The 25,544-nt window shown below is 42.6% G+C and overlaps 1 protein-coding gene across 1 annotated transcript; it reads left to right on the forward strand.

Annotated features, from left to right (window-relative positions):
• The first annotated feature begins 4,592 nt into the window (after positions 1–4,592).
• On the forward strand, positions 4,593–11,446 carry LOC150040322 (zinc finger Y-chromosomal protein-like). Its single transcript, XM_090327324.1, has 6 exons — positions 4,593–4,653; positions 4,917–5,066; positions 5,226–5,369; positions 6,464–6,619; positions 7,061–7,201; positions 8,642–11,446. Exons 1-6 carry the CDS (start codon positions 4,593–4,595, stop codon positions 9,211–9,213), a joined length of 1,224 nt encoding a protein of 407 aa, XP_090183450.1. The 3' UTR covers positions 9,214–11,446.
• Positions 11,447–25,544: the final 14,098 nt, after the last annotated feature.

Below are 25,544 nucleotides of genomic sequence, written 5' to 3' on the forward strand. Positions count from 1 at the left end.
TTAAGAGTTAATAGATGGAAATCTTTGATAAAACAAGAATAAGCAACAAAATACAGTGATTCAGGACCATATATAATAAAGCATATCCAAATGAACTTCAAGAATTGGAAACAAGCGGCCGGGAGTTTGGCCTAGTGGTAGAGTGCTTGCCTAGCATGCACGAAGACCCGGGTTCAATTCCTCGGTACCCCACATACATAGCATAAACCGGAAGTGGTGCTGAGGTTCTAGTGGTAGAGCTGTAGCCTTGAGAAAGCCCAAGGACAGTGCTCAAGCCCTGAGTCCCAGCCCAGGACTGGCAAAAAAAAAAAAAGAATTGGAAACAAGAGATTACTATGTCCTGTATGCTTATTATGTCCTATTTGCAGCTATTTCTAATCTTTTTCCATGTTAGTTTTCTGTACCCTATGTATATAAGTTTCTCTGATCTCTGGAAGGAAAAGGGAATCATTAGAAACAGCAGGACAAATGGTGAACCAATGATACTCATTTGACACTATACTCTTTAAAACTTTGGGTCGGTAGGGTAAGTGGAAGAACATGAGCAAGTGGATACAGAGTTTAAAAAAGAGATGTATGCATCAGCTTACAAAAAAGAAATAAAACAAAAGGACAGAAAGATAATAAAGTGTACGCAGCCCAAGAAAAGGTCTAATTCGTCTTTCTGCATCTCTTGATTGGTCAGAGTGTCCCTTCAAAAACTATTTCCACGTTGAAAGTGTTGTTAAGATTTTGGTTTGCCTTCAAATAAGTTGTGGAATCTCAGAGAACATACAGGCAATGTAAGATAGGTTGGTAAGGTACCATCCATAGAGAAACGTAGTATTTCTTTCTTTCTTTGAAGCCATTTTCTCAATATCTAACTTAAATACACATCTTCCCCCTATATTTCCTTGATTTATTGCCATCGTTAAAACATTCAAACCAAACTCTTCATGGGAGGTTTGCGGTCTTAAAATTCAACATCTCAGTCACTATTAAGGAACACTGAAGACTGTGAGGTAGTCAGGTGGACAGATGAGAAACAGACAAGAGGGACAGATAGGCAACAATTTATGGACAACCGTCTGGTGATGTGTGCAAACAGCTGGCCCTTTCTTTTTTTTCTCTCCCTTTCTCTTTCTTTCTCTCTCTCTCTCTTTCTCCTCCTCTCTTCCTCTCTTTCTCTCTTTCTGTCTTTCTCTCTTTCTTTCTGTCTTTCTTCCTGTTGGTCATTTGACACAAACTCTGGGCCTGGGCAAGGTAGCACAAGGCTAGTGCTCGACCTCTTGAGCCCTAGCGCCGCTTCTTGTTTTCTGGTGAATAATTGGAGGTAAAAGTCTGTCGGACCTTAGTAACCAGGCTGGCTTTGAACTGTGATCCTCAGATCTCAGCCTCCTTTAGTAGGTAGGATTAGAGGCCTGAGTCACCCTGCACGAGTCAATTGGGCTTTTTCATTTAATGATTGATTGATTGATTGATTGATTGATTATCTGACTGATTTCTGCCAGCCTTGGGGTTTGTACTCAGAGGCTGGGCTCTGTCCATGATCTTCCTCAAGGCTAACCCTGCACTGCTTGAGCCACAGCACCATTTCCACCTTTTCCGTGTATGTGGTACTGAGGAATCATACCCAGGGCTATGTGTATGGTAGGCAAGCACTCTTCCCAGCCCTTTCTAAATTTGTATGTTAGGCTTGGACTCCCTGTACCCTCTGTCTTTGTGTGACCAGCAGCACCATGTGCTACTTGCACTGTTGTGTGCCATTTCAGTACAGTCTTTGCAACATGTTCTTTCTCCTCTAAGGAAGATGTTGGCAGGTATGTGTGGGGTATGTTTAATTGAAAGAATGGTTTCATTGAATAATTAGAGAAAATTAGCAGTAGTAGCCACTCCCGCCCAAATGTTATTAAAAATTGTTTCAGAAGTTTCTGAAATGCAAAATGAAAGCTGTCACAGCTCCTCCAACACTACACTTGCTCTAGAAATTGCTGGAAATTGACTCCCAGTCCCCCATGTATGGAGAACATATACTCGGCTCATATGGTACATCCCGAGGTCATATTTTGCTTTTTGTGGCAGTGGAAAGGGAACTGGTGTTTGTTGTGTGAAGATATTATTTATTGCTCATGGGAGTTTGTGTTCACCTCTCCTATGCGCAGAGAGAGCATAGGAGAGGCTGTGTTCAGTGGGAATTTTCACACCCTGACTTCAGGGTTTAGAGCTCATGGCTGTCTTTTCCAGATAATCTTAGGAATGTAGAAGTAACCGATTGGTCATTTCTTCTACAGGTGGAACTGCACTGGATGGCTCCATGCCATCTCTGAGTAAACACAGTAGATTTCAAATAAACACTTCTTGGACCTCAAAAAAAAAAAAGAAGAGGAAGAAACCGATTGGGTTTCCTGGATGCTGGAGTAGTTTCATCTTTTCTATTGCTTGATTACAAAGGATTAAAGTACAACTGGAACTCAGAAAGCTGAGTACCAAAGTAGAGAGGAAGGGAAACATGGAAGACTCGTTTGAGTAATGAGGCAAAATTAGTATTTAAAGCAGTTAAGTAAAATTTGTAGCAGTAAAATAGTAAATTGGAATAGTAAAATTGTTCTGAGCATTCATCTTTTATCGATGACCAAAGTAATTTTGTTGGAATAGCAATTGGCCAAAATGCCTTCTACGTAATGGGATAGTAAGGATGTCTAACTTCTTCAAATCAGCTTCTGTTGATAGGGTTTCTAGTCAGTTGAGGTAGTGTCTTGAAGGAATAAAACCCCTTAAAAGGCTGTTTTATTTGCAGACATCAAGAAATGATGAGTTAAAACAGAATTGTGACTTGATAAATATAGTAAAAGGAAGGGAAAATGTGCATAAGGATTTGGCAACCAGTATGGCAATGGATCCAGCAGGAAATGAAGAAAAGCATCTAGCGGTGTGAACTACTCGGGCCCTCCCTTCGCTTTTGGATTTGGGGCACTTTCTTCCTTTAAGAAAAAAAGAAAGAAAGAAAAAAGTGAAGAAAAGAAATGGAAAAGTATGGGAGCAAACCAGAAAGGTGAAAATGGCAAGGCTGAGGCTATCCCTGAGGAACATAAGAGGAAAACTAGGATGCCACTTAAGGAAAGGGAGAGAATTGTGTGCCAAAGATATGTCAGTGGAACATTTGTTTCCATGTTTGCATGTGTGGTTTCTGCTGGCTTTTAGAGAGGGTCCCCTCACATATGTAGATAGGTTTTGCTTTGGTCTTAAGTTTTCTAGGTGGCCTACGCTAGCCTAGAATTTCCTTCCTAATGAGGGTTAGGAATTGTATTACATTAATTGGGTCGGGATTTGTACGTTAACTGAAAAAATCCTCGTAATACAATTGCTTGTGTTGTGTTAAAGGAGAACTAATTTTGGATTTCGTTATGGTGTGGTACCGATCCTGGAGACTGAGCTCAGGGCGTGGGCATTGTCCCTGAACCTGAGCCTGAGCAAGATCTACTTGTAGGCTTCCTACTAACTAGGGTAACAGGACCATGGCTCTTCATTGAGAAAGCATCTTTGCAAACACTACTTCTACACAGACTAGATTCAAAGTCTGGTACCACTTAACAATCTCAACCTTTTACTTAGACAGATTAGTCAGATTTGAGCCAACAGCATTAACCTGCCTTACATGTTTAAGGTGGGAATAGGGCCAAGAGCATGGGCTAGTTGTAGAGTGCTCGCCTAGCATGCACAAAGGCTTGGGTTCCATTTCCTCAGTCCCACAAACACAGGAAAAGCCAGAAGTGGTGCTCCAGCTGAAGCGGTAGTGTGCTGTCCAAGGACAGTGCCCAGGCCCGGAGTTTCAAGCCCCAGCCCTAGGGGAAAGAATGACTATGAAATTAGGCACTCAGGTATAGTTTTTGAAAGCAGGCATTATGGATTGCTGGTGTTGAATTTTGCTGGTGTTGATGATACCTTACTACAGATACTCTGGACTTTTTTATGTGAAGCAATTTGGAGGTCATAAGGTACATTTCTTACAGAGGAACAAGGGATATCTGAGGGAACTGACATGTTGGAAGTCCATTGTGTATGTATGAATTAAGGTTGAATTTGTCACCTGTGTGTCTTTGGAAGGACCAGATAATTTTATCTGAAATCTTTCTGAAAGTTTAAGTTATCTACCTAAACTATCTAACGCTAAAAAAAAAAAGTCATTCTTTTCCTCTAATAATTTCAACCACAATTTGAGAAAGACAGTGATAGTTGCTGAGGGTTTCAGTAAGTTATGAATGTGGGTTGTTATTGTGTTCATAAAAATCTGTCTTCTTTGACAGCTGTTTTTATGCCAGAGAATGATTGAAAGGAACGGACACTCATTTACATGTAGTTACATATTTCTGTAATCAGAAGGTCATAACGAGAGAGGCCAGTGGTTATCCAGAAATACAACTAGTGTTCACCATTCTTGGACATTTTGAACTTCGGCTGTTTTGGAGATCAGTGATGGCAAGATTAAGGGTACCTTCGATTTAAGGTAGAAGGACCTCTCGCCAAAATTCCAATATCATGATACTTTAAAATTTTTATTAAAATCACTGTTTATTTCTTGGAGTAGGTGCTGTGACTATTAACCATTAAAGGCCATGGATGAAGACCCAATTGAGTTGCAGCCAGGAGAACCAAGCTCCTATTCTGATGCAATAGGTACAACCGTGTCTTACCTTCTCCTACTTCAAATATGTGTCCCTAAGAGTTGGTTACTGAGAGAAGAAATATCCATTGATCTCTGCTGCTCGATTCAGGGATACCAGAATCTTGACTTATGTGGTATGTGGGGACTTTTCTGTCCCACGGTTTCAAAGGGCTTCTTTCAATTACTGGGAATTCTGTGAATCAGGTTAGAGATTATATTTGTGAAAAAGTCTTTCAGGAAGTGTTGATTCAAATGTTATTTTTCCCCTCCCTAGTGGATGATGCTGGCAAACTGGATCATGATGGTTCCATTAGACCAAACATGGCTATGGAACCAGAAGTCAGTGCTGGTAAAGCAGATGACACTTGTCCTGAAGTCATGAAGGTGTCCACTTTAAAATCTGACAATGGAAGGGATGACTTTGGTAAAGAAGATTCTTTAGACCAGAACAGTTGACCTCTTTAATGAAGAGCCTTTTGAGAGGCGTATTTGCAATGTATTATTAAAAAAAAAAAGACCGTGTATTATAGAAAACCATGTTGAAAGGAAGGCTCAAATGAATTCTTGTCTTGCTCCCTAATAGGTGGACATGTAGAAATCATGGAGAATGCACCTGAGAGTAATCTTGGGGTGGAACTAGTGGATCAGAGCAAAAGAGTTGGTGTTCCCAGGGAAAAGGTGACATGCCTGACTGTCAGTGACAACAGACAAGAAGAGGAAGTCTTAAGTAAGCACCTGGCATTTGTTGGGAATCATCTCTGACAGTCTGGGGACTAGAGTGGTACTCGGGACTCTCTACATTCAGGGCAGTAAGTTTACTATGAATGCACCCTATCACTGAACGTTTCCATAGCCCCTTTTAATGATGATCTTTCAGGCAGAATTAACATTTTTTGTCCAAGGCTAGCCTCAGATTGTGTTACTCCTAACTATAGCCTACTGCATACCTGGAACCACCCATCCAGGTTGCTGTTGTGGCAGACTGTACTACTCCTAAATATGGTCTACTGAGTAACCGGAACACCCCCACCCCCAGGTTGTAGCTTGAGGCGGTGTCTCGGTTGCTTTTCCCAGGCTGGTCTCCTGTTCTTCAGTGGCTTGGATTATATGCATAGGGTACTCTGCCCAGCCTACAAATACTAATTAATGCAAGCAGTATTTGAAGGAAGTAAGGGACACTCTTTCAGTCATTAGTATGCTTAGTTGAATTGAAGGCAGGGCATCCTTGACTTTTAAATCCTGAGATTGTTGATTCTTTCCTTCTGGCCTTTTTTCATGTAAGCTTTCTTTTTCGCCCTGTTGTTGCCTGTATTCTTTGCTTCCAAGCCTTTTCCTTTCCTCCCTTCCTTCTTTCTACCCTGCCTTTTTTCCCTCCTCTCTTTCTGGCGTTCCTTTTTTCTCTGAGGGGAAGTGCACACAGTGATTGCATTTTTTATTTTCAGGACTGGCATTCTCATCACTTGAGCGACACATTCACTTCCAGCCAGTATGTTTTGGGGCCTAATTGGAGACAGGCGTCTCACAACTTTTCTTTGAACCTCAGATCTTCACATCTCAGCCTCTAGAGCAATTTGGGTTACTGCAATTTGGGCCCAGTGGTGGGTGCCCAGCTACATTGGTGCTTTCAGACTATCCTGACTGGGAGTCAGTGATACACACCTGCATTCCTGGCACTCTGGGAGGCTGAGACAGGAGGATATTAGCCAGCCTGGGTTAGCAAGATCCCGTACGAGAAGGGCACATACGAAGTAGACAGAAATATCAGAAATTAATAATTCATCTCATTGGTAGTTTTGCATATTTACTTAAATTTGTACTTAGGTTTTGCACAGATCGCCGATGAGGGTCATACATATGTGTCTGTAGGAGAGGAAGATGCCGTTGATGTAGCATCAGCATCTTCTGCTGTGCACAAAGAGCAAGTGGGTGACGGTGAGATGAAAGCCTTAATGCCTGTCGCGTGGGCAACATTTTATGGTAAGTCATGTAGCACTTGAAGAATTCTAACATTCAGTGATTGGAAACTGACATCTGTGTATGTGCAGTTTGGAACCGTAAAGTAACCTTGTGATGAGAGAGGGATTGGTGAGAACTGTCAGGTTAGGTTTGGGTTCTTCCTATTAATTTTACCCTGAGTTTCCTTGGTGGCTACTGGTACATTAGAAACCGAGACACTTGCAGTGTGATTGTGTAAAATCTTTTGGTTGTATGTGGCTCATGACTTTGGACTTTTAGGACATTGCTGGGTCTGGAAGCAAGCTGTTTCCTGGTCTTGTTCTCAGTGTGCCCATAAGACATTTCCAAAACAAGACAGTTCTGTTATTCACGAGTATCAGCACTTTCTCTTCATCCTTGTGATTTAGAATTCCTGCTGTTTTATTCCTCATAACACTCTGTGATGTTTTTAACGCTCAATAGGGGATGACTCTGCTGGAACTGAAAGCCAGACTGGGGTTGCAAGTATCCCCTTCCCTATAGATGAGTCTGCTGGCCTTAGCGGACTGGATAACCAAACACAAGGAAGAAGGGGAAAAACTGAAACCGGGCAACAGCAAACAGGTGAGTGAGAACTTGAATTTTCACTACATGTGCAGTTTAGCTCTTGGAAGGAGTCACTAGAACACAGGTAGCTTGTTTTTGTTTAATTTGTCAATAGTGTCCAGGACCCTATTTTCTGGGGAAAAATATGAGACTGTGGGTAAGAGTGAAGGAAAGCAATTAAAGTAGGAGATGAGTTTAGAGAAATTGAAACAACTTTGCTAAACAATGTTGTTTCTCTCTGTGTCTCTCACTGTTTCTGGCTTTCTGTCTGTCTGTCCATTGGGCGTTTCTCTCTCTGTCTCTCACTGTTTCTGGCTCTCTGTCTGTCTCTCCATTGGGCGTTTCTCTCTCTGTGTCTCTCACTGTTTCTGGCTTTCTGTCTGTCTCTCCATTGGGTGTTTCTCTCTCTGTGTCTCTCACTGTTTCTGGCTTTCTGTCTGTCTGTCCGTTGGGTGCCTGCGCTTCTGCCCCGCATCTCTCTCTTTTCCTCCCTCCCCTCTCCCTCTCTCCCCCTTTCTCTTGCCAGTCAGGGTTTGAGCACTATCCTTGGAATTTCTCAAGGCTAGAGCCTTGACCCAGAGTATCACTTCCAGCTTTTTCTGTGTACCAAGGAATCAAACCCAGGACTTTCGTGCTCGTTAGGCAAGCACTCTACCACTAGACCAAACTCCTGTCTCAGTGTTAAGTTTCTTGTTGGTATTTGTTGGGGCTCTATGAGGTGGGTTTTAAAATTCCAGGTCACCAAATACTGAGTGAAGTTTCAGGGCTAGCCTTTGCTCTGCTTCCTTGTTTGTTTCTTCATTTTTCTCCCCTGAAGTCTAGCCACTTCCTTGCCTTCGGGATCATGGCTGTAGTTGGAGAAGGTTAGAGTTAGTTAGAGTTTCTGCACTGCCTGGATCGGAAGCTCAACCCTCCGATCTCAAGCTCCTGATTAACTGGGATGACTAGCACGAGCCACTGCGTTAGCTCATTATTGTTAAGATGAACCAGCATGGGCAGGAAAGGCCAGGAGACCACTTTTCCCAGCAAACTACCCACAAAGTAGGAATAGTGAGGCTGTAGCTCCTGTGCCTGAGCCAAGCAAGCATTTTTCTCATTCTCCAACTGTGTTTTCTCATAAATGATATATGAAACAATGGAGCCTACAGGTATAATTCTGTGAGTAGGAGACAGCTGTTGAGCAAGAGCTGTTGAATCATCATCTTTTAGCCTCCCAAAGCAAGAACTCTCCCCATGATTGTCTAGAGCACAGAAGAGGTGTTCAGCACCCATCAGAGCTCAGAATCCACACGAAGAATCCATGGGTGGGCTTGTAGCTGGGTGTGGGGATGGTGGTGGAGGGAGCTCTATCAGTGGGAGAGTGGGTCTGCTCACTCTTCTAAGATGGAAACACATACCAAAGCGAGGCCTAGCCAAGACATGTCATTAAGTGTGTCCTTTGTCTTCTGACTCTCTCAGATACTGGAGAAGCCCAGCAGCATGGCTTTATCACCCAAGGACGCAAAACACACCAGTGTAACTGTTGTGAGTACAGAAGCTCAACCTCAAGTGATTTGAAGCGACATACCATTTCAGTCCACACAAAGGAGTACCCCCATAAGTGTGACAGGTGTGGCAAAGGCTTTCACAGGCCTTCTGAACTCAAGAAACATACCGCCGTCCACACAGGTGAAAAAATGCATCGGTGTAGACACTGTGACTTTAAGATTTCAGATCCATTTCTGCTAAGCAACCACATTCTGTCAGTTCACGCAAAGGATCCTCCCTTTAGATGTCAGAGGTGTAGAAAGGGATTTCAACAACAGGAGGAGCTTGAGAGGCACATGAACAAACACAGTAGTCGCAAAGTCTATCAGTGTGAGCACTGTGAATATAGCACTACAGATGCCTCGGGCTTCAAACGGCACGTTATCTCCATTCACACAAAAGACTACCCTCACCGCTGCGAGTACTGCAAGAAGGGATTTCGAAGACCCTCGGAAATGAACCAGCACATCATGCGACATCACAAAGATGGTAGCTTGCCCTAACAAATCGGTGTCCACCGATTTTTATAAACATGTGTGCTGGGAAGCAAGAGATTTATTTTAAGGACAGTCATCCTTGTTCACACCCAATACTTGATGTTTCTTTTATTCCTGGTACAAATTCAGTTGGCTTTTCCATACACTTTATTCAGTACAGTGTTCCCAATGTTACTCCCTTTCCTTCACAAAGAAGCAAAGAGGAAGGAGAAAACTATCAGGGTACATAGTTGGTCCGAGATTGATGTGAAGTGGATGTGCAGTGTAGAAGCTTTAACACATCCTTACTTACCTTCCTCCTCTGAACAAGTTGAGTAACTCTAAAAAGTCACCATCGTAACCAGTTTCAAACTACATGGAGATGGGATAAGCTGGTGACATACATATTGTCCAACGTCAACTAAACTGTACAAGGCTTCACTTCCTGGTCTAAGTTTTCTCAGCTTCCTGTACGTAACTGTGTGAATTTGGTAGCAGTGCAGAAGATACATCCACCAGATTTGTCCCACGTTTTCGATGTGTTCACTGGGAAAAGATTGCTACTCAGAGTATGATTTCCTTTGTCGTAGCTATATGTTTCCCAGCCTAGCAACATTTTAAGTAAGTAATTTTACATACGACTCTGTGTGTTCAGACTGTGTTTTACAAGTGAGACCTCTTATAGCCTGGCTGTATAAACACTTTCAGAAGAGCTTGGTGGACGATAGCATTTTTTAGCCACTTTGCCGGTTCACACTTACACTCCCAAAATCTTAAGTCTGTGATGAAAAATGTTTTCTGTATAGAGCTTGAAGGCCTAGAAATGTCTCAGTTCTTTCTTGATATGTAAACTTGTTATGTAGAGACTAGAGTTCAGCTGAAGACTAGAGGGAACACAAGAGAACCACCTGAAACATCTTCCACGTACTGTTGCTTTCATACCTTAAAATGTTCTGGAAAGCCAACCAGAACCTGGTTCTTCAGGTGTGAGAATCCAGGGAGGATAGTGCCTTTTTTTTCTTTTTCTTTTTGCAATGAAAGGTCCGTTAGGAGTAAAAATAACGCCATTTAATCAACGAATGAGAATTATTGGAGTTGGCACACTTAGGATGTTTGTTGGTCGGCATGTAAGTCCCTAACTTGAATTTAAGTTAGTAGTAGGAATTTAAGTCATTAACTTGAATACAAACTAAATATGAAATAAACTTACTTCATTAGTATTGAGTCATTTGCGTTTGAGAAACAAGGAAATTCTTTATGTCCCTTGCAGTACTAAGGACACAACCAAATTTGGAAAGTAGTAGAGCAGATTAAAGAGAAGAAATTCTTACCTGAGAAGACGCCTTATGTTTTGTGATAACTTACATCAGCTCTGGCTACTAGGCTTCTATTTTTCAGTCTCACCTCCACCCCTTCATTCTCCACACCCATTTTTTTTCTAATTTGCCAAGTCTTCTTTGAATTTTGTTTTACAGGAAAAGGAAGTGTCAGATGAAAATTTAGATATCTAAAAGTACTAAATGTGTAATATGGTGACACTTTACATATTTCATGTTTCCCATACATCTGAAGTCATGGGTGATTTTCTTTGTACTTGCAATATTGGAAACTGAAAAGATAATAAGACTTTAGTCAAGTGAGTGATACAAATCTCACTCCAGAGAAAAACAACGAAACTATTCTTTATTACTAAAATGTTGGGAGTAGAGCCTGTACTTGGGGTCCTAAAATGGGTTGGCTTAGCCAAAGGAATTTGGTTTCAGTTAAAATTCTCAAAGAGGTGCAGTGTCTTAGCAGGGCAAGTTATTATTTCACTGAAATTCTCTGTTGGATATTTATGGTTCATTTGTGCACCTGGTAAGAAATGTAAAGTAATCCCATTGGCTGCTCTGAAAAGCCATCTTTGTGTTGTTCCTGGATCCAGCTCACCACAACCTCCACAGCCTCATGCCTCCTCAGCCACCTGGGACTCTGACAGCTTCCCCAAGTCCTCTGGGGAAGGACTTGCTTTCTTTTGCTCTCACTGCACCAGATTACCCACGGGCCCCCACCATGTCAGACGCAGCTGTGGACACCAAAACCTGAGATCACCACTAAGGACTTGAAGGAGAAGAAGGGAGTTATGGAGTAGGCAGAAAATGGAAGACATGCCCATGCCAATGGGAATGTTAATGAGGAAAATGGGGAGCAGGAGGCTGATAATGAGGAACAAGTTGAAGAAGAGGATGAAGATGAGGAGGAGGAGGAGAAGGAGGAGGAGGAGGAAAAGAGGAAAGGGTGAAGTAAGTGATGGTGAGGAGGAGGATTGAGATGAAGATCAGGAGGCAGAGGCAGTTCCAGGGAAGCGGGCCATTGAAGATGTTGAGGATGACCATGCTGATACCAAGAAGCAGAAGAGTGATGAGGATGACTAGAGAGCGATAGAGGAAAAGGTAACTACAAAGGCCACCGTGACCGATGCACCCTCCACCTCCCATCCCAGAATCAAAACCTGGTCACCTTCGAGTAGAGAGGCCCACTGCCCTCTGAGGGGGTCAGCATCAACAAGCTCTCCCCCACTCCACCAGCAGCACCACAAGAATTTGCAGTGGGGGAGGAAAATAGCAAAGCTTCTAAGACCTGGCCTTTTTTTTCTTAAAGGTACTTTGAAGAAGATAGTTTGTTTGTGATTTTTATTTACGTTTTATATTTTTGTACATATTGTTAGCGGTCAGCCATTTTAAATGATCTCAGATGACCAAACTAGCCTTCTGTCCTACTTCACACTACTTGTGGTGTGACCATGTTCATTATAATCTCAAAGGAGAAAAGAACAAAACCCTGTAGAAAAAGCAAAAAGAATAACAACAAAGAAACCACCTTATTCCAAGCAGTCCAGCAACCTCTTTTTGTATACGTTTGCATGAGATGGTTACAAAGGCCAATGATAAAAAGGTTTCTTTTTTCCCCCCCTTTTGTTGTCTATGAAGTTGCTGTGATTTATTTTTATTTTTTGGCCTGCTTCATGTATGTGTGAAACAATGTTCTACAATAAACTGGAATTTCATTTTGCAGAGTTGTTCTAACAACAATAAAATTGTCAAGTGAGAAATGAGGGTGTTTACATTGTTGGAAATAAATCCTTGAGGATTTCATTCAAAAATAAAAGTGAGAATGATGTTCTAATCTAAATGTTTAGTGTATTTGTGAGGGACTAGGGCTTCATAATTGAGGATCCACCAATTGAGCCACACACAACCCTCTTTTTCGTTCCTTCTGTTTGAGACCTGACCTTAAATTTATGCTAGACTACACTACTATTCGGCTGCAATCAAGCACTAAATACTGAACCCCTGTGTGTTTTCTAATCACTTATCAGTTAACATTTTTATCTGGTTTATGTATGCTACTTTAGTCACTTACACATTTCACATGAATGTTGATCTTGGTGAACACCAGTGCCTGGATTTCCAGATGAGACCAGATTGTGTTTCTTTAGGACCTGGCATCCTACTATTAATGAGGAATATTAGTTTGCCAGGGTTGCATTACCTGAAAAATGAAATTTTAAAAGATGGTAACTTCAATTTGGCTCATCGTGTCTGGGGTTTCAGTACACTGCCACTTAGATTCCTTATTAGGAACTGGTTAAGAAGAATGTCATGGAAAAGCATATATCTCAGGTGATGAGGTGAGGGCACTGCCCACCTCATTGCAGCTCTGCACACACTAGGATGGAAAGAGAATGGAAGTAGAGGACCTTGAAAGGCACATCTTCAGCTGGGCATGGGTGGCCCAAATCTTCTCCTAGATACTCAGGAGTTTGAGATCTCAGGTCCCATATTCAAAGCCAGCCCAGGGAGAAAAGAAAGTGAGACCTGTAAGCCCAGTTCATCTGAAAAAGTAGGAAGTGGTGCAATGGATAATATGATCTGCCATGCTACATTTGAGCACGAAACTTCAGTCAGTAGCCTGGCCCAGACTTAGAGTGCCACGACTGGTGAAACTAAACACACGCACACACACACACACACACACACACACACACACACGATGAATTAATTTCACTGAAATACCATAGGAAAGTACAAATTGAGGATTTGATCGATCCATTCACAAAGACATCTATTTTGTTTCCATCATCATTCTGTTTATTAGATCTACTATATGGGAAACAGGCTTTCTTCAACAGGAGAATTTTAGGGATGCTTGGAATACAGCCCAGTAAGTTTTGTTCTCTTAATATCTTTGCCCTGCTGTGATAGTTCCATACTGTTGACATTTATACATAAATCCTGCCAGAATGACTCCTGTCATTGGCAGAGCTGGAGGATTAGGAGGACAAACCTGAGGGCCCAGCAAACTCTTCAAAAGCCTGTTGGTGCTGAGAGTCCTCTGTGGGATACCCTCACAAACCCCTTTCCTCAAGGGGTTGGGGACAGTCAGGAAACCTCTGCTCTGCCCACTGCTGTCCTCTCATTTGGTGACCGTAGCTGCTCCTCCTCTTCCCACCTGGACCTGTTAGCTAGTCTGCTGTGGTGTCTGAGCAGCCTCTGTCTCCAGCCCATTGACTCTGGAGCACTATTCTTCAGCCTGATTTCCCCAGCCACAAGTCTGCTGCCACAGCACAATGTGCTGCAGGCACAGATTCCCTACCCCAAGCTCTCTGGACAATGGCTATGCCTGGATACCAGGCCATTCAAAGGCCCCTCTCTCAGAGGATCTTGTCTCTTCTCTGCTTTCTCTCTTCCTCCTCCTCCTCCTCCTCCTCCTGCTTCTGCTTTTGCTTCCTCTCTCTGTCTCTCTCTGTCTCTCTCCCTCCCTCCCTCCCTCCCTCCCCCCTCCCCCTCTCCCTCCCCCTCTCCCTCCCCCCTCCCCCCTCCCTCCCCCCTCCCCCTCTCCCTCCCCCTCCCCCTCCCCCCCCTCTCTCCCTCCCTCTCTCTCCCTCTCTCTCTCTCTCTCTCTCTCTCTCTCTCTCTCTCTCTCTCTCTCTCTCTCTCTCTGCCCTTTCCTTCAGTGTGTTTTATATGGAAAACCACCTACTCTTTTTCCTAGATGTCCTGCTGTGGCTGCTACTGCACTTTTTCCTTCCTTCCTAACCCTGGTTGGAGGAAATGGACCAAGGCACACAGAGATGTTCCATCCTGGGTTCCAGAGAGGACATCCTGCCCTGCTTTGTGACAGGCCAAAGGCTAAGGGTGCTTCTCCCTCCTCCCTTCCCATTGCCCCACTTTGTGCTCAAGGCCTGCCTTCCCCTGACCCGGAAAAGTGGATCATGGAGGTAGAAAGGAAACATCACTTGGTGTTGCTCAAAACTGGGTTTTGTTTCCACTACATTTCTCCCCTCCTGAGCTTTGGCCTTGCTTTGCTGCTCACCTGCCCCTGGTGGACTGAGCTCAGAGGCAGGTTCTACAGAGAAGAAAAGAAATGAGGACAAAAACATGAAGGCTAGCAATGCTTGTGAAGCAATGCACCTTCCATATGGAAAATATAATGTAACCCTTCTATTAATTACAAGAAAAAAAATATGAAAAAATTCTGGTATTGTAATGCATACAGCTGTTTATATTGTAAGCATTGTATCCTGTTCAGCAAAAGGCATCAGGAAATTTAGGATTTATTTCCCTGAGTTAAAATTTGGGGATAAGTATTAGAAATCTAAATGTAAAATTTGTTTATCAGTGTCAGAAACTCTGCCTGTCTGTCTTTTAATACTGTTTAGGTAATCAAATGCCAAGAGAAAGGACAGAGAAAATTTAGTACAGGCCTGTGTGACTATGTATGAGGATGATAGGTGAATTAGCGAAGGGGCAGCTCTGGGTTTCCATGGTGGGACAGGGCCTGAGGGGATTCTACACATGGTGAAAGAATATAAACCTGAGTGAGCCATCTTCATCCTGTCTCTTTTCCTTGCAGACTGACACTGGAAATCTGATGGCAAAATGTGGGTGATGTGATTAGTATTTCTTAAACTGCCCCCTAAAATGCATTAAATTGGGGAAAGGGTTTTAAAAAGAAATGTCATCTCTTTTTCTGTCCCTTGATTATCTCATATTGTTACAATATTTTACCTTGTTATCTGATATATTGTATAACTAACTATATATGTGTTTATTTGGTTATTTGAAAGAGGATAGGGAAGGGGGTAAGACAGGACGAGTGGCAGGGCTGGGGAGGGAAGTGCGGATCAGGACATGAGAAAGGGTATCAATGTTAGTGAAGTAATGCACCTTCTATCTTGTAAATATAATGTAACCTTTCCATTAATTACAATAAAAATATGTGAAAGAGATAAAAAGCTTAGGGGTAGAGCTCATGCCCTGAGCTCAAGCCCTGGTACCAACACAAAAAAATTAAAATACAATAGTAAAAGAATTCTATAGATTGACGTGTATCTATGACATACAAACCTCAGCTAAATTTTAAATATGTTCTAAAAGCTATGTGCCAGTGATTGTACACAGAGAATCCCTTCTTGAGTACTTGTTTGTTAAATATGACATTTGAAATATGATGTAAAAATCAATACAAATAAAATCTTTTAAAAAGGGGGGTAGGGTTGGGCTTGGAATGTGGCCTAGTGGTAGAGTGCTTGCCTAGCATGCACGGAGGCCTGGATTTGATTCCTTGGTACCACATATATAGAAAAAAGTCAGGAGTGATACTAATTACAATTAAAAAAAAGAAAAGAAAAAAGCCAGGAGTGAAACTGAGGCTCAAGTGGTAGAGCTCTAGCCTTGAGAAAGACCAAGGGCAGTACTCAGGCCCTGAACATAAGCCCAGGACTAGCAAAAAAAGAGGGGGAGGGTGGGAGCAGAGTTTAGCCTAGTGGTAGAGTGCTTGCCTAGCATGCATGAGGATCCTGGTTTGATTCCTGGTACCACATACCTAGACAAAAGCCAGAAATGGTGCTGTGGCTCAAGTGGTAGAGGTCTAGCCATGAGAAAGCCCAAGGACAATGTTCAGGCCCTGAGTTCAAGGCCCAGTACAGGCAACAAAAGAAGAAAAAAGAATCAAAGACACTCAAAGATTGCACCAATATAATAGGGAGTCAGGCCAGGTCTCTCCCACAAAAAGAGAGAATCAGGGAATCCCAGGAGCCTAGTCTCTTAAGAAATCAGCAACTACAAATTTAAGAAGCAATGGAGGAGTATATAATAAGCTGGAAAAGAAACACCGATAAAGCTTTTATTCAACTGTGCTCTCAAGGAATCAGAAACATGAGGATCCCTTCCCCGCCCCTCGTTGTGGAGCCACGAGCCCCAATAGCCAGATCTAGGAAGCCCTGAACTCTGATAAGCTATAGAATCCAGATGCAGGCATCCTACTCAGCACAGCACAGACAGCACAGACAGCGGCTGACACCAGAGGGGAAGCAAACAACACTCCAATACCATGGAGCAACTCACAGCTAAACCCCCAAACCCTCTGGGAAAGCAGAGCTGGTGGCGAGCTACAGAACTTAACCCCGACCCCTATCAATCCCACCCAAGAAAGGCTGGCAAGAATTGGGGGGTGGGGGACAAGGAATTCAGAATCTTTCCACTTCCCCCAACAGTCCCCTCTCCCAGGCCATTGGCTGGAGACTGACAGGCAGGTGCTAGGACCCGCACCCCAGCAACAATTGTGGAGGTGTCCCTGCTCCCCCAGCCCCCTGAAACTGGGGACTGAGGGGCGTTAGGACCCTGCAAACAGCGAGTGGGACTGTGTGTGTGCATGCATGCATCTGAGTGACCCAAAACCTAGTGCTGGAGTCTCTGGCAAGCCAGCATGAGGGTGGCCTCCCAACACATTCACAGAAAGACTCGCAGCCAACAACGGTCCTGTACTTCTGGCAGAAATCAGGGCTGTGCTCTTCCCTAGTACGCAAAAATAGAAAGAGCAGGGATAGCAACCCCAAAACACAGCAGGAAGCTGGAGGGCAGAACAGCCAGGCCCCAGCTTGCACTCTGAGAACCAGAAAAGCACTGCTCCTCCCTACTGTGGGGAACTACCAGAGCGCATGCCCTCAGATGGGCCCGGCCCCTGGGAACAGGGACAGCATCAAGCCGTTGGGTTCGCTGAGACCTAGGTGTGCAGCTGCACACAGCCTTTGGGATCTTGTGGACACATCAGCAAAAACTGCATGCTCAGATGCAGTCAGCATTGGAATTAATTGGACCCAGAACCACACATATACACAGATACCCAGAAGCACCAGCTCCAAACCAAGTAAAGACTGCCACCTACTGACCACAGAGCAAACCTACAACACTATAGTGAGCAAGCCCTGAACTTCCAATGCTGAAACCACAGAGACAAATCATGAAATATATAAATAATCCAAGTCCCACACAAATCCCAAAGGAAACAAGAGTGAAGGGCTGAGAGAGAAGTCACCGTCCAAAGAAACATCACCTGAAGAAACCCAAGACATGACACTGTTCAAGGAGGTGGTTGCGGACATGACTGAAGAGATTAAAGCAGAACTCCAAAAACAATTTTGGAAATATAAGCAGGAATTCACCAAGGAGTTCCTGGATTTCAAAAGAGAAGTGGAGAACAAAAATAGACAAAGCTTATACTTCCCTAGATGGAAAGACGAATACCCTCAGAGCAGACATGATGGGCTCAATGTCCACAATGCAAACGAAAATGGAAGAGCTGAGCAACAGATTGACTGACATCAAGAACAGAAGATAAAACACAAGAGCTGGAACAGAGTCATCAGTCTGGAGAAATCAGTCAGAATTCACCAAAGAGAAGTCCAAGAATTGGCAGGCACAGCCAAGGAGCCTACTCCTTGTATAATTGGAATTGATGAGGGGGAGGAGTTTCAAACAAAGGGAATGCAACACTTATTCGCCAAGATGGTAGCCGAGAATTTCCCTAACCTCAAAAGGAAAATCTCATGCCCATCATGGAGGCCTTCAGAACACCCAACAAACCACATCCCAGAGGGAACTAACTCCTCCAGACACGTCATAGTAAAAACATTAGACCTGAATAGTAAGGAGTGGATCTTAAATGCCACACACACAAAAAAAAGAGTTGTGCTACCATATAAAAAAACATTAGAATCACTTCAGACCTCTCCACGCAAACCCTTAATGCAAGAAAAGAGCTGTAAATGGACTGAACAGTCCAGTCAAAAGACACAGAACAAGCTACACCAGCAAGCGGCAGAATCCAGATGTAGGAACCCACAGAGACTGGGCGCGGACAGCACAGACAGTGGCGAAGACCAGAGGGGACGCAAATGACCCTCCAACACTGTGGAGAAGCTCACATCTAATGCCATCAGTAAGTAGTCCAGTGGGTTCCCCCACACCCCTCGGGAAAGCAGAGCTGGTGGTGAGCTACAGAACTTAACCCAGATCCCTCCCAACCTGCCCATGAAAAACTGGCTAGTGCAGGGGGGGCAAGGAATTCAGAATCCTGTCCCTTCCCCCCAACAGCTCCCTGCCCCCCCCCACCAGACCATTAACTGGAGACTGACAGGCAGGTGGGCACTAAGACCCAGTACCCCACCAAAGGGGGCAGAGGTGTCCCTGCTCCCACCTGCCCAACAGCCTCCTCTTCCAGGCCACTGAAACTGGAGACTGAGGGGCACTGAGACTCTGCCTTCCAACAGCGGGAGTCTGGGAGCCAGCATCTGACTGACCCAAACCTAAGCGGGGCACCTGCCTGCTGGGAGTCTCCAGCAAGACATCACCAAGGGGTTCCCCCCCCCCAATCACAGAAAGATTCTTTGCCAAAGCAGCTGAAACATAGCAGTGAACTGAAGGACAGTCCAGCAGGGGCTGAACTCGCCCTCTGAGAGCCAGAAAGGCCCAGCTCCACCCTCGGAGCCCACCTCCTCGGCTGGGTGCCACTCCTGGGAACAGGGTGGAAACCAATCAGATGGGTTTAGCTGAGAGCTCCCGGGAACTCCCAAACCCAAGTCCTCAGCTGGGCCCCACCCCTGGGAACAGGGCAGGAAAACTAGGCACTTACCGGGCTAGCTGAGACTGAAGTGCACATCTCCATCCTACGGCCCACTGTGGGGCCACTGGTTGGGCTGAGAGCTAGCTGTGCAGCGGCACACAGCCTCTGGGAACAGGCTGAACACCTGTAAAAGCTACACACTCTGACCTAGTCAGCGGTGGAACCAATTTGGCTGAGAACCACAAGTATACACAGATTCCCAGAACCACCAGTCCCAAACCAAGTAAAGACCGCCACCTACCGACCACTGAGCGAACCTACAACAACAGTCATCGATGCCTCAGAAAGCACAACAAGTATTATGACATATATACATAATCCCACACAAAGCCCAAAAGGAAACAAGAGTGAAGGAATGAGAGAGATGTCACCATCCCAAGAAATGACTCCTGGAGAGACAGGGAGTATGACTCTATTCAAGGAGATGATTGTGGACATGACTAAAGAGATTAAAGCAGAGGTACAAAAACCATTCCAGGAACATAAGCAGGAAATTATCAAGGAGTTCCTCGAATTCAAAAGAGAAATGGAAGCAAAGATTAATACCCTCTCAGCAGACTAGAGCATCTCAGTGTCCACAATTCAAGCAAAAATGGATGCATTAAGATGGAGAATAGGACATCAGGAATGGGAGATAGAACGCAAGAGCAGGAACAGCAAATCATCAGTCTGGAAAAAGCAGTCAGAATCCACCAAAGAGAACTCCAGGACCTGGCAGACGCAGCTAAGAAATGATGATGAGAGGAATGATGAGGGGACCGATTACCAGGGCAAAGGAATGCAACCCTTATTCACCAAAATCCTAGCAGAGAACTTCCCCAACCTTAAAAGGGAAAATACTCTGATTATTGAAGGTTTCAGGACTCCAAACAGGCAAGATCCTAGAAGGAATTCATCTAGACACATCGTAGTAAAGACACTGGACCCGAATAGCAAGAAGCTGATCTTAAATGCTGCAAAAACAAAGAAAGAGCTATACTACAATGGGAAACAAATAGAATAACTGAAGACCTCTCCACGCAAACCCTAAACACAAGAAAAGCTTGGAAAAACATCATTCATGTCCTGAAGACCAACAACGGCCAACCCAGAGTGATATACCCAGCAACACTAGCATTTACATTTGAGGGAGAATCAAGAATATTTCACTACAAAGAGAAGCTGTATGAATACGTGCACACTAAACCAGCATTACAAAAAAATATTAATTAATCGAGAACAAATTGCAGAACATCATGAACCCCCATCAAGAAGCAATTACCTATAAATCATTAAATGCAAAAGGGGAAAAAAGAGAGAGAAAGAAACTTAGAAGTAAAAATGATTGATGACAATGGACACTGACCACTTCTCCATAATTCCCCTAAATGTGAATGGGCTGAACAATCCAATCAAAAGACACAGAGCAGCAGACTGGATTGAGAAACACCACCCATCCATATGTTGCCTCCAAGAGACCCACCTCACTGCCAAAGACAGAAACAAATTCCAAGTGAAAGGATGGAAACGAATTTTCCACTCCAATTTACCATGCAAAAAAGCAGGAGTAGCAATCTTAATCTCCAACAAAATTAACTTCTCAGTAAAATTAGTACATAAAGATGTAGACTGCCACTACATATTAGTAAAGGATACAATCCATACCCACAATATTACAGTTATAAACATTTACTCCCCCAACACAGGAGCACCCAAATACGTCAAACAAACTCTCTTAAAATTACAGAACATGATAGACTCAAACGCAAGCATAGTGGGAGACCCCAGTACACCACTCTCAACGAACAACAGGTCAACTCAACAAAAGTTAAGCAAAGACACCCTCGACTTAAATGACACCATAGCCCAGCTGGGCTTAACAGATATACACAGAGTCTTCCACCCAAGAGCAAAACTTTTTACACCATTCTCAGAAGCACCTGGAACACACTCCAAAATAGATCATATAATAGTTCATACAGAAAACTTAAGCAGATACAAGAGGACTGATAGAATCCCATGCATTCTATCTGACCACTGTGGAGTCAGACTAGTTCTGAACAATGCAGTCAAAGTCAAAAAAACATTCAAACACTTGGAAGGTGTACAATGTACTTCTGAATAACTCCTGGGTTACAGATCAGATCAGAGAAGAAATTAAAAACTGCCTTGAATGTAATGACAATCAAGAGACATCACAAAGGAACTTATGCGACATAGCGAAGGCAGTTCTAAGAGGCAAATTTATCGCACTAGGAGCACACATTAAAAAGACAGAAGAAGAACATGTAAATAACCTAAAAAAGAAACTGAAACACCTAGAGGAGCAAGAAAAGGTTAATTCTAAAGCAACTGGCAGGACAGAAATAGCAAAAATAAAATCAGAAATATCAGAGATTGAAATAAGATCTACTATATGCAAAATTAATAAATCAAAAAGTTGGTTCTTCAAAAGAGTCACAAAATAGACAGACCCCTGACAAGATGAATCAAAAAAAAAGGAGAGGGGAGACTCAAATAAACAAGATGACAGACCTCACGGGAACAATTACAACTGATATCCAAGAAATTCAGTCCATTATGAATAAATACTACCGGGCCTATATTCAAGGAAACAAGAAAATCTAGTAGAAATGGATGCTTTCTTAAATAAATATAGGCTACCCACATTGAACAATGAAGAGGTTAAACAAATTGAACCAACCAATCTCTTACAATGAAATTGTGGAAGCAATCAGAGAAATGCCAACGAAAAAGAGTCCAGGTCCAGATATTTTCACTGCGGAATTCTACAAGACGTTTAAAGATGAAGTAACACCTACACCCTTGAAACTCTTCCGGGAAATAGAAGCAGAAAGAGCAATACCAAACTAACACCTATACCCTTGAAACTCTTCCGGGAAATAGAAGCAGAAAGAGCAATACCAAACTAACACCTATACCCTTGAAACTCTTCCGGGAAATAGAAGCAGAAAGAGCAATACCAAACTCATTTTATGAAGCTAATATTACACTCATCCCCAAACCAAGGAAAGACACAATGAAAAAAAAGAAAAAGAAAACTACAGACCTATCTCTCTAATGAACGCAGACGCAAAATTCCTTAATAAAATACTAGCCAATAGAATCCAGAAACAAATCTGATATATTTCATATATGCCTAATTGGTTATTTGAAATTGGATAGAGAAGGGGAGAGTTCAAGATAAGTGGGGGGAGGGTGGGAGGGAAATGGGGACCATGTCATGAAAAAGGGTATCAATGTTTGGAAAGTTATGCATCTTCTATCTGATGAATATAATGTGATCCTTCTATTAATCGCAATAAAATTATTTTTAAGAAATTGAGAAACAAATTTTAAAAAGTATGCTCAATGATCAAGTAGGCTTCATCCCACAGATGCAAGGCTGGTTTAACATTCACAAAGCAATGAATGTAATACATCACATCAATAAAGCTAAAGATAAGAATCATATGATAATTTCTCTGGACGCGGAGAAGGCATTTGACAAAATACAACATCCATTCATGTTGAAAGCACTAGAAAAAAATAGGAATAAGAGGTACATTCCTTAAAATAATTAAAGCCATGGGTGACAAACCTACAGCCAGTATTATACTAAATGGTGAAAGACTGGAACCATTTACCTTAAAATCAGGAAGTAGACAGGGATGCGCACTCTCTCCACTTCTCTTCAAGATAGTGCTGGAACCCTTAGCCAGAGCAATAAGGCAAGAAAAGGACACCAAAGGGATCCACATAGGGAAAGAAGAAATTAAACTATCCCTATTCGCAGATGACATGATGATCCTCTACTCGAGTGACGCAACAAACTCCACTCCCAAGCTCCTAGAATTTGTAAACTACTTTATCAAAGTGGCAGGATACAAAATTAACCTTCAGAACTCAGTAGCCTTCTTGTACACCAACAATACACAAACAGAAGGCCAAATCAAGAAAATGATCTCACTCTCAGTAGCCCCCAAAAGAATAAAATACTTAGGAATAAACTTAACCAAGGATGTAAAGGAATTATTTAATGAAAACTATAAAAGCCTAATGAAAGAAATTAAAGAGGACACTAGGAAATGGAAAGACATCCCATGCTCATGGCTAGGGAGAACCAACATAGTGATAATGGCCATACTGCCAAAATTGATATACAAATTCAATGCATTCCCCATCAAAATCCCAAAGACATTCTTTACTGAAATAGAAGATATAATCCAAAGATTCATATGGAACAAGAAAAGACCTACAATAGCCAAAACAATTCTAGGCAAAAAGAGCAATGCTGGTGGTATTACAATGCCAGACTTCAAACTCTACTATAGAGCTATGGTATTTGCAAAAAACAGACCAGATCAGTGGAACAGAATAGAAGGTCTAGAAACAGAACCACATACCTATAGTCAACTTGTATTTGACAAAGGAGCCAAAGATATACCAATTATTGGTGCTGGCAAAACTGGGCAGCCACATGCAGAAAACTAAAATATGACCCTAGCCTTTCGCCATGCACAAGCATTAACTCAAAGTGAATCAAAGACCTCAACTTCAGACTGGAAACCGTGAAATTGTTACATGATAGCGTAGGAGAGACACTGGAACTCGTAGGCACAGGCAACAGATTCCTGAACAGAATCCCAGGGTCACAGCAGATTGGAGAGAGACTCGATAAATGGGACCACCTGAAAATAAAAAGTTTCTGCACAGATAAAAGCATAGTCACAAAAGTAGAGAGACAGGCAACCAACTGGGAAAAGATATTCACCAATAATACATCTGACAAATGCTTAATATCCAGTATCTACAGGGAACTCAAGAAACTAATCCCCCCCCCCCCACAAACCCAACAAACCATTCACTAAATGGGCAAGGGAACTAAAGAGAGACTTATCAGAAGAAGAGATTGAAACGGCAGAAAAACATATGAGAAAATGTTCATCACCATGGTCATAAAGGAAATGCAAATGAAAACAAGCCTAGGATACCACCTTACCCCAACAAGAATGGCAAGATTTTGAAGTCAGACAATGACAGTTGCTGGCGGGTTGTGGAGAAAAAGGAACCCTACTGCACTGCTGGTGGGAATGTAAACTAGTTCAGCTACTCTGGAAAGCAGTGTAGAGGTTTCCTGAAGAACTGAAAATTGATCTTCCCTATGATCCCGCCATACCACTTCTGGGTGTCTACCCTGAACATCATAACCCAAGATATGATAAGGACACCTGCTCAGCTATGTTCATCTCTGCACTATTCACAATAGCCAGGCGATGGAAACATCCAGATGCCCTACTGCAGATGAATGGATACAGAAAATGTAGTAGATATAGATATAGATATAGATATAGATATAGATATGTACACAATGGAATTCTACATAGCCAACTGACAAGATAAAATAATGGCATTTGCAGGGAAGTGGATGAATCTAGAGCGAATCATGTTGAGTGAGACAAGTCAAAACCAAAGGAACAAAAGGCGCATGGTATCCTTAATATGTGGCTATTAGATCCAAAGAGTACAAGAGTGAGGACTCAATATTTGCATACCCAATGCTATGGCCATGGTATTGGAAATATAAACACAACTACCTAGACATAAAAACCTATGAGTCCATAGACATAATGTTTTATGACATAAATTAATATGTATCTCTGATATATAAACCCTTAGACTAATTTTGATTATGTTCTAAAATCTAAGTGCCAGTGATTGTATCATAGAGATTCCCATCTTCGATACCTGTTTGTTAAACATGTCATTTGTAATAAGCTGTAAAAATCAATGTTAATAAATTCTTTAATTTTAAAAAAATGACAATGTAAAAATAGAACTATGATCCTGCTATACCACTTGGGTTTGGATTCAAAGAAAATAAAATCTCTATATCAAACTGAAAAAAAAAGACACAGAACATCAGATTGGCATAAGAAACAAGGCCCAGCTGGGAGTCTGGCCTACTGGTACAGTGTCCAGCATGCACAAAGACGCAGGTTCGGTTTCTCGGTACAACATACATGGGGAAAAAAAAGTCAGAGGTGGTGCTAAGGATCAAGTGGTAGAGCTCTAGCCTTGAGAAAGTCCAGGGCCAGTGCTCAGGTCTGACTGGCAAAAAGAAAAGAACAACAAAAAAAACAGAAAGCAAGCAAGCAAGCAGGCAGGCCCCGAAACGCAGTAGGAGCCCACATCAAAAAGACAGAAGAAGCTCATGTAAACAACCCTAAAGGAGAAATTGGCGCGCCAAGAGGAGCAAGAAAGAGTTAATTCTGAAACAACTAGAGGACAGAAATATCGGAAATATCAGAAATTGAAATGAAGTCTCCTATACATAAAATTAATAAATCAAAAAGTTGTTTCTTTGAAAGAGACAACAAAATTGACAGACCTCTGGCAAGATTAATCAAGAAAAGGAGAGCAGAGACTCAAAT

This window comes from Megascapheus bottae, chromosome Y (genome assembly GCF_031878675.1).
Source record: "Megascapheus bottae isolate mThoBot1 chromosome Y, mThoBot2.hap1, whole genome shotgun sequence".
Lineage (NCBI taxonomy): Eukaryota > Metazoa > Chordata > Mammalia > Rodentia > Geomyidae > Megascapheus > Megascapheus bottae.

Excerpts from the sequence above, each read along its gene's own strand:
- LOC150040322 (XM_090327324.1), top strand. The coding sequence starts at position 4,593 with ATGGATGAAGACCCAATTGAGTTGCAGCCAGGAGAACCAAGCTCCTAT. Across the intron at positions 5,370-6,463 it reads ACAAGAAGAGGAAGTCTTAA|GTTTTGCACAGATCGCCGAT; the intron begins GTAAGCACCTGG and ends ATTTGTACTTAG. Across the intron at positions 7,202-8,641 it reads AACCGGGCAACAGCAAACAG|ATACTGGAGAAGCCCAGCAG; the intron begins GTGAGTGAGAAC and ends TGACTCTCTCAG.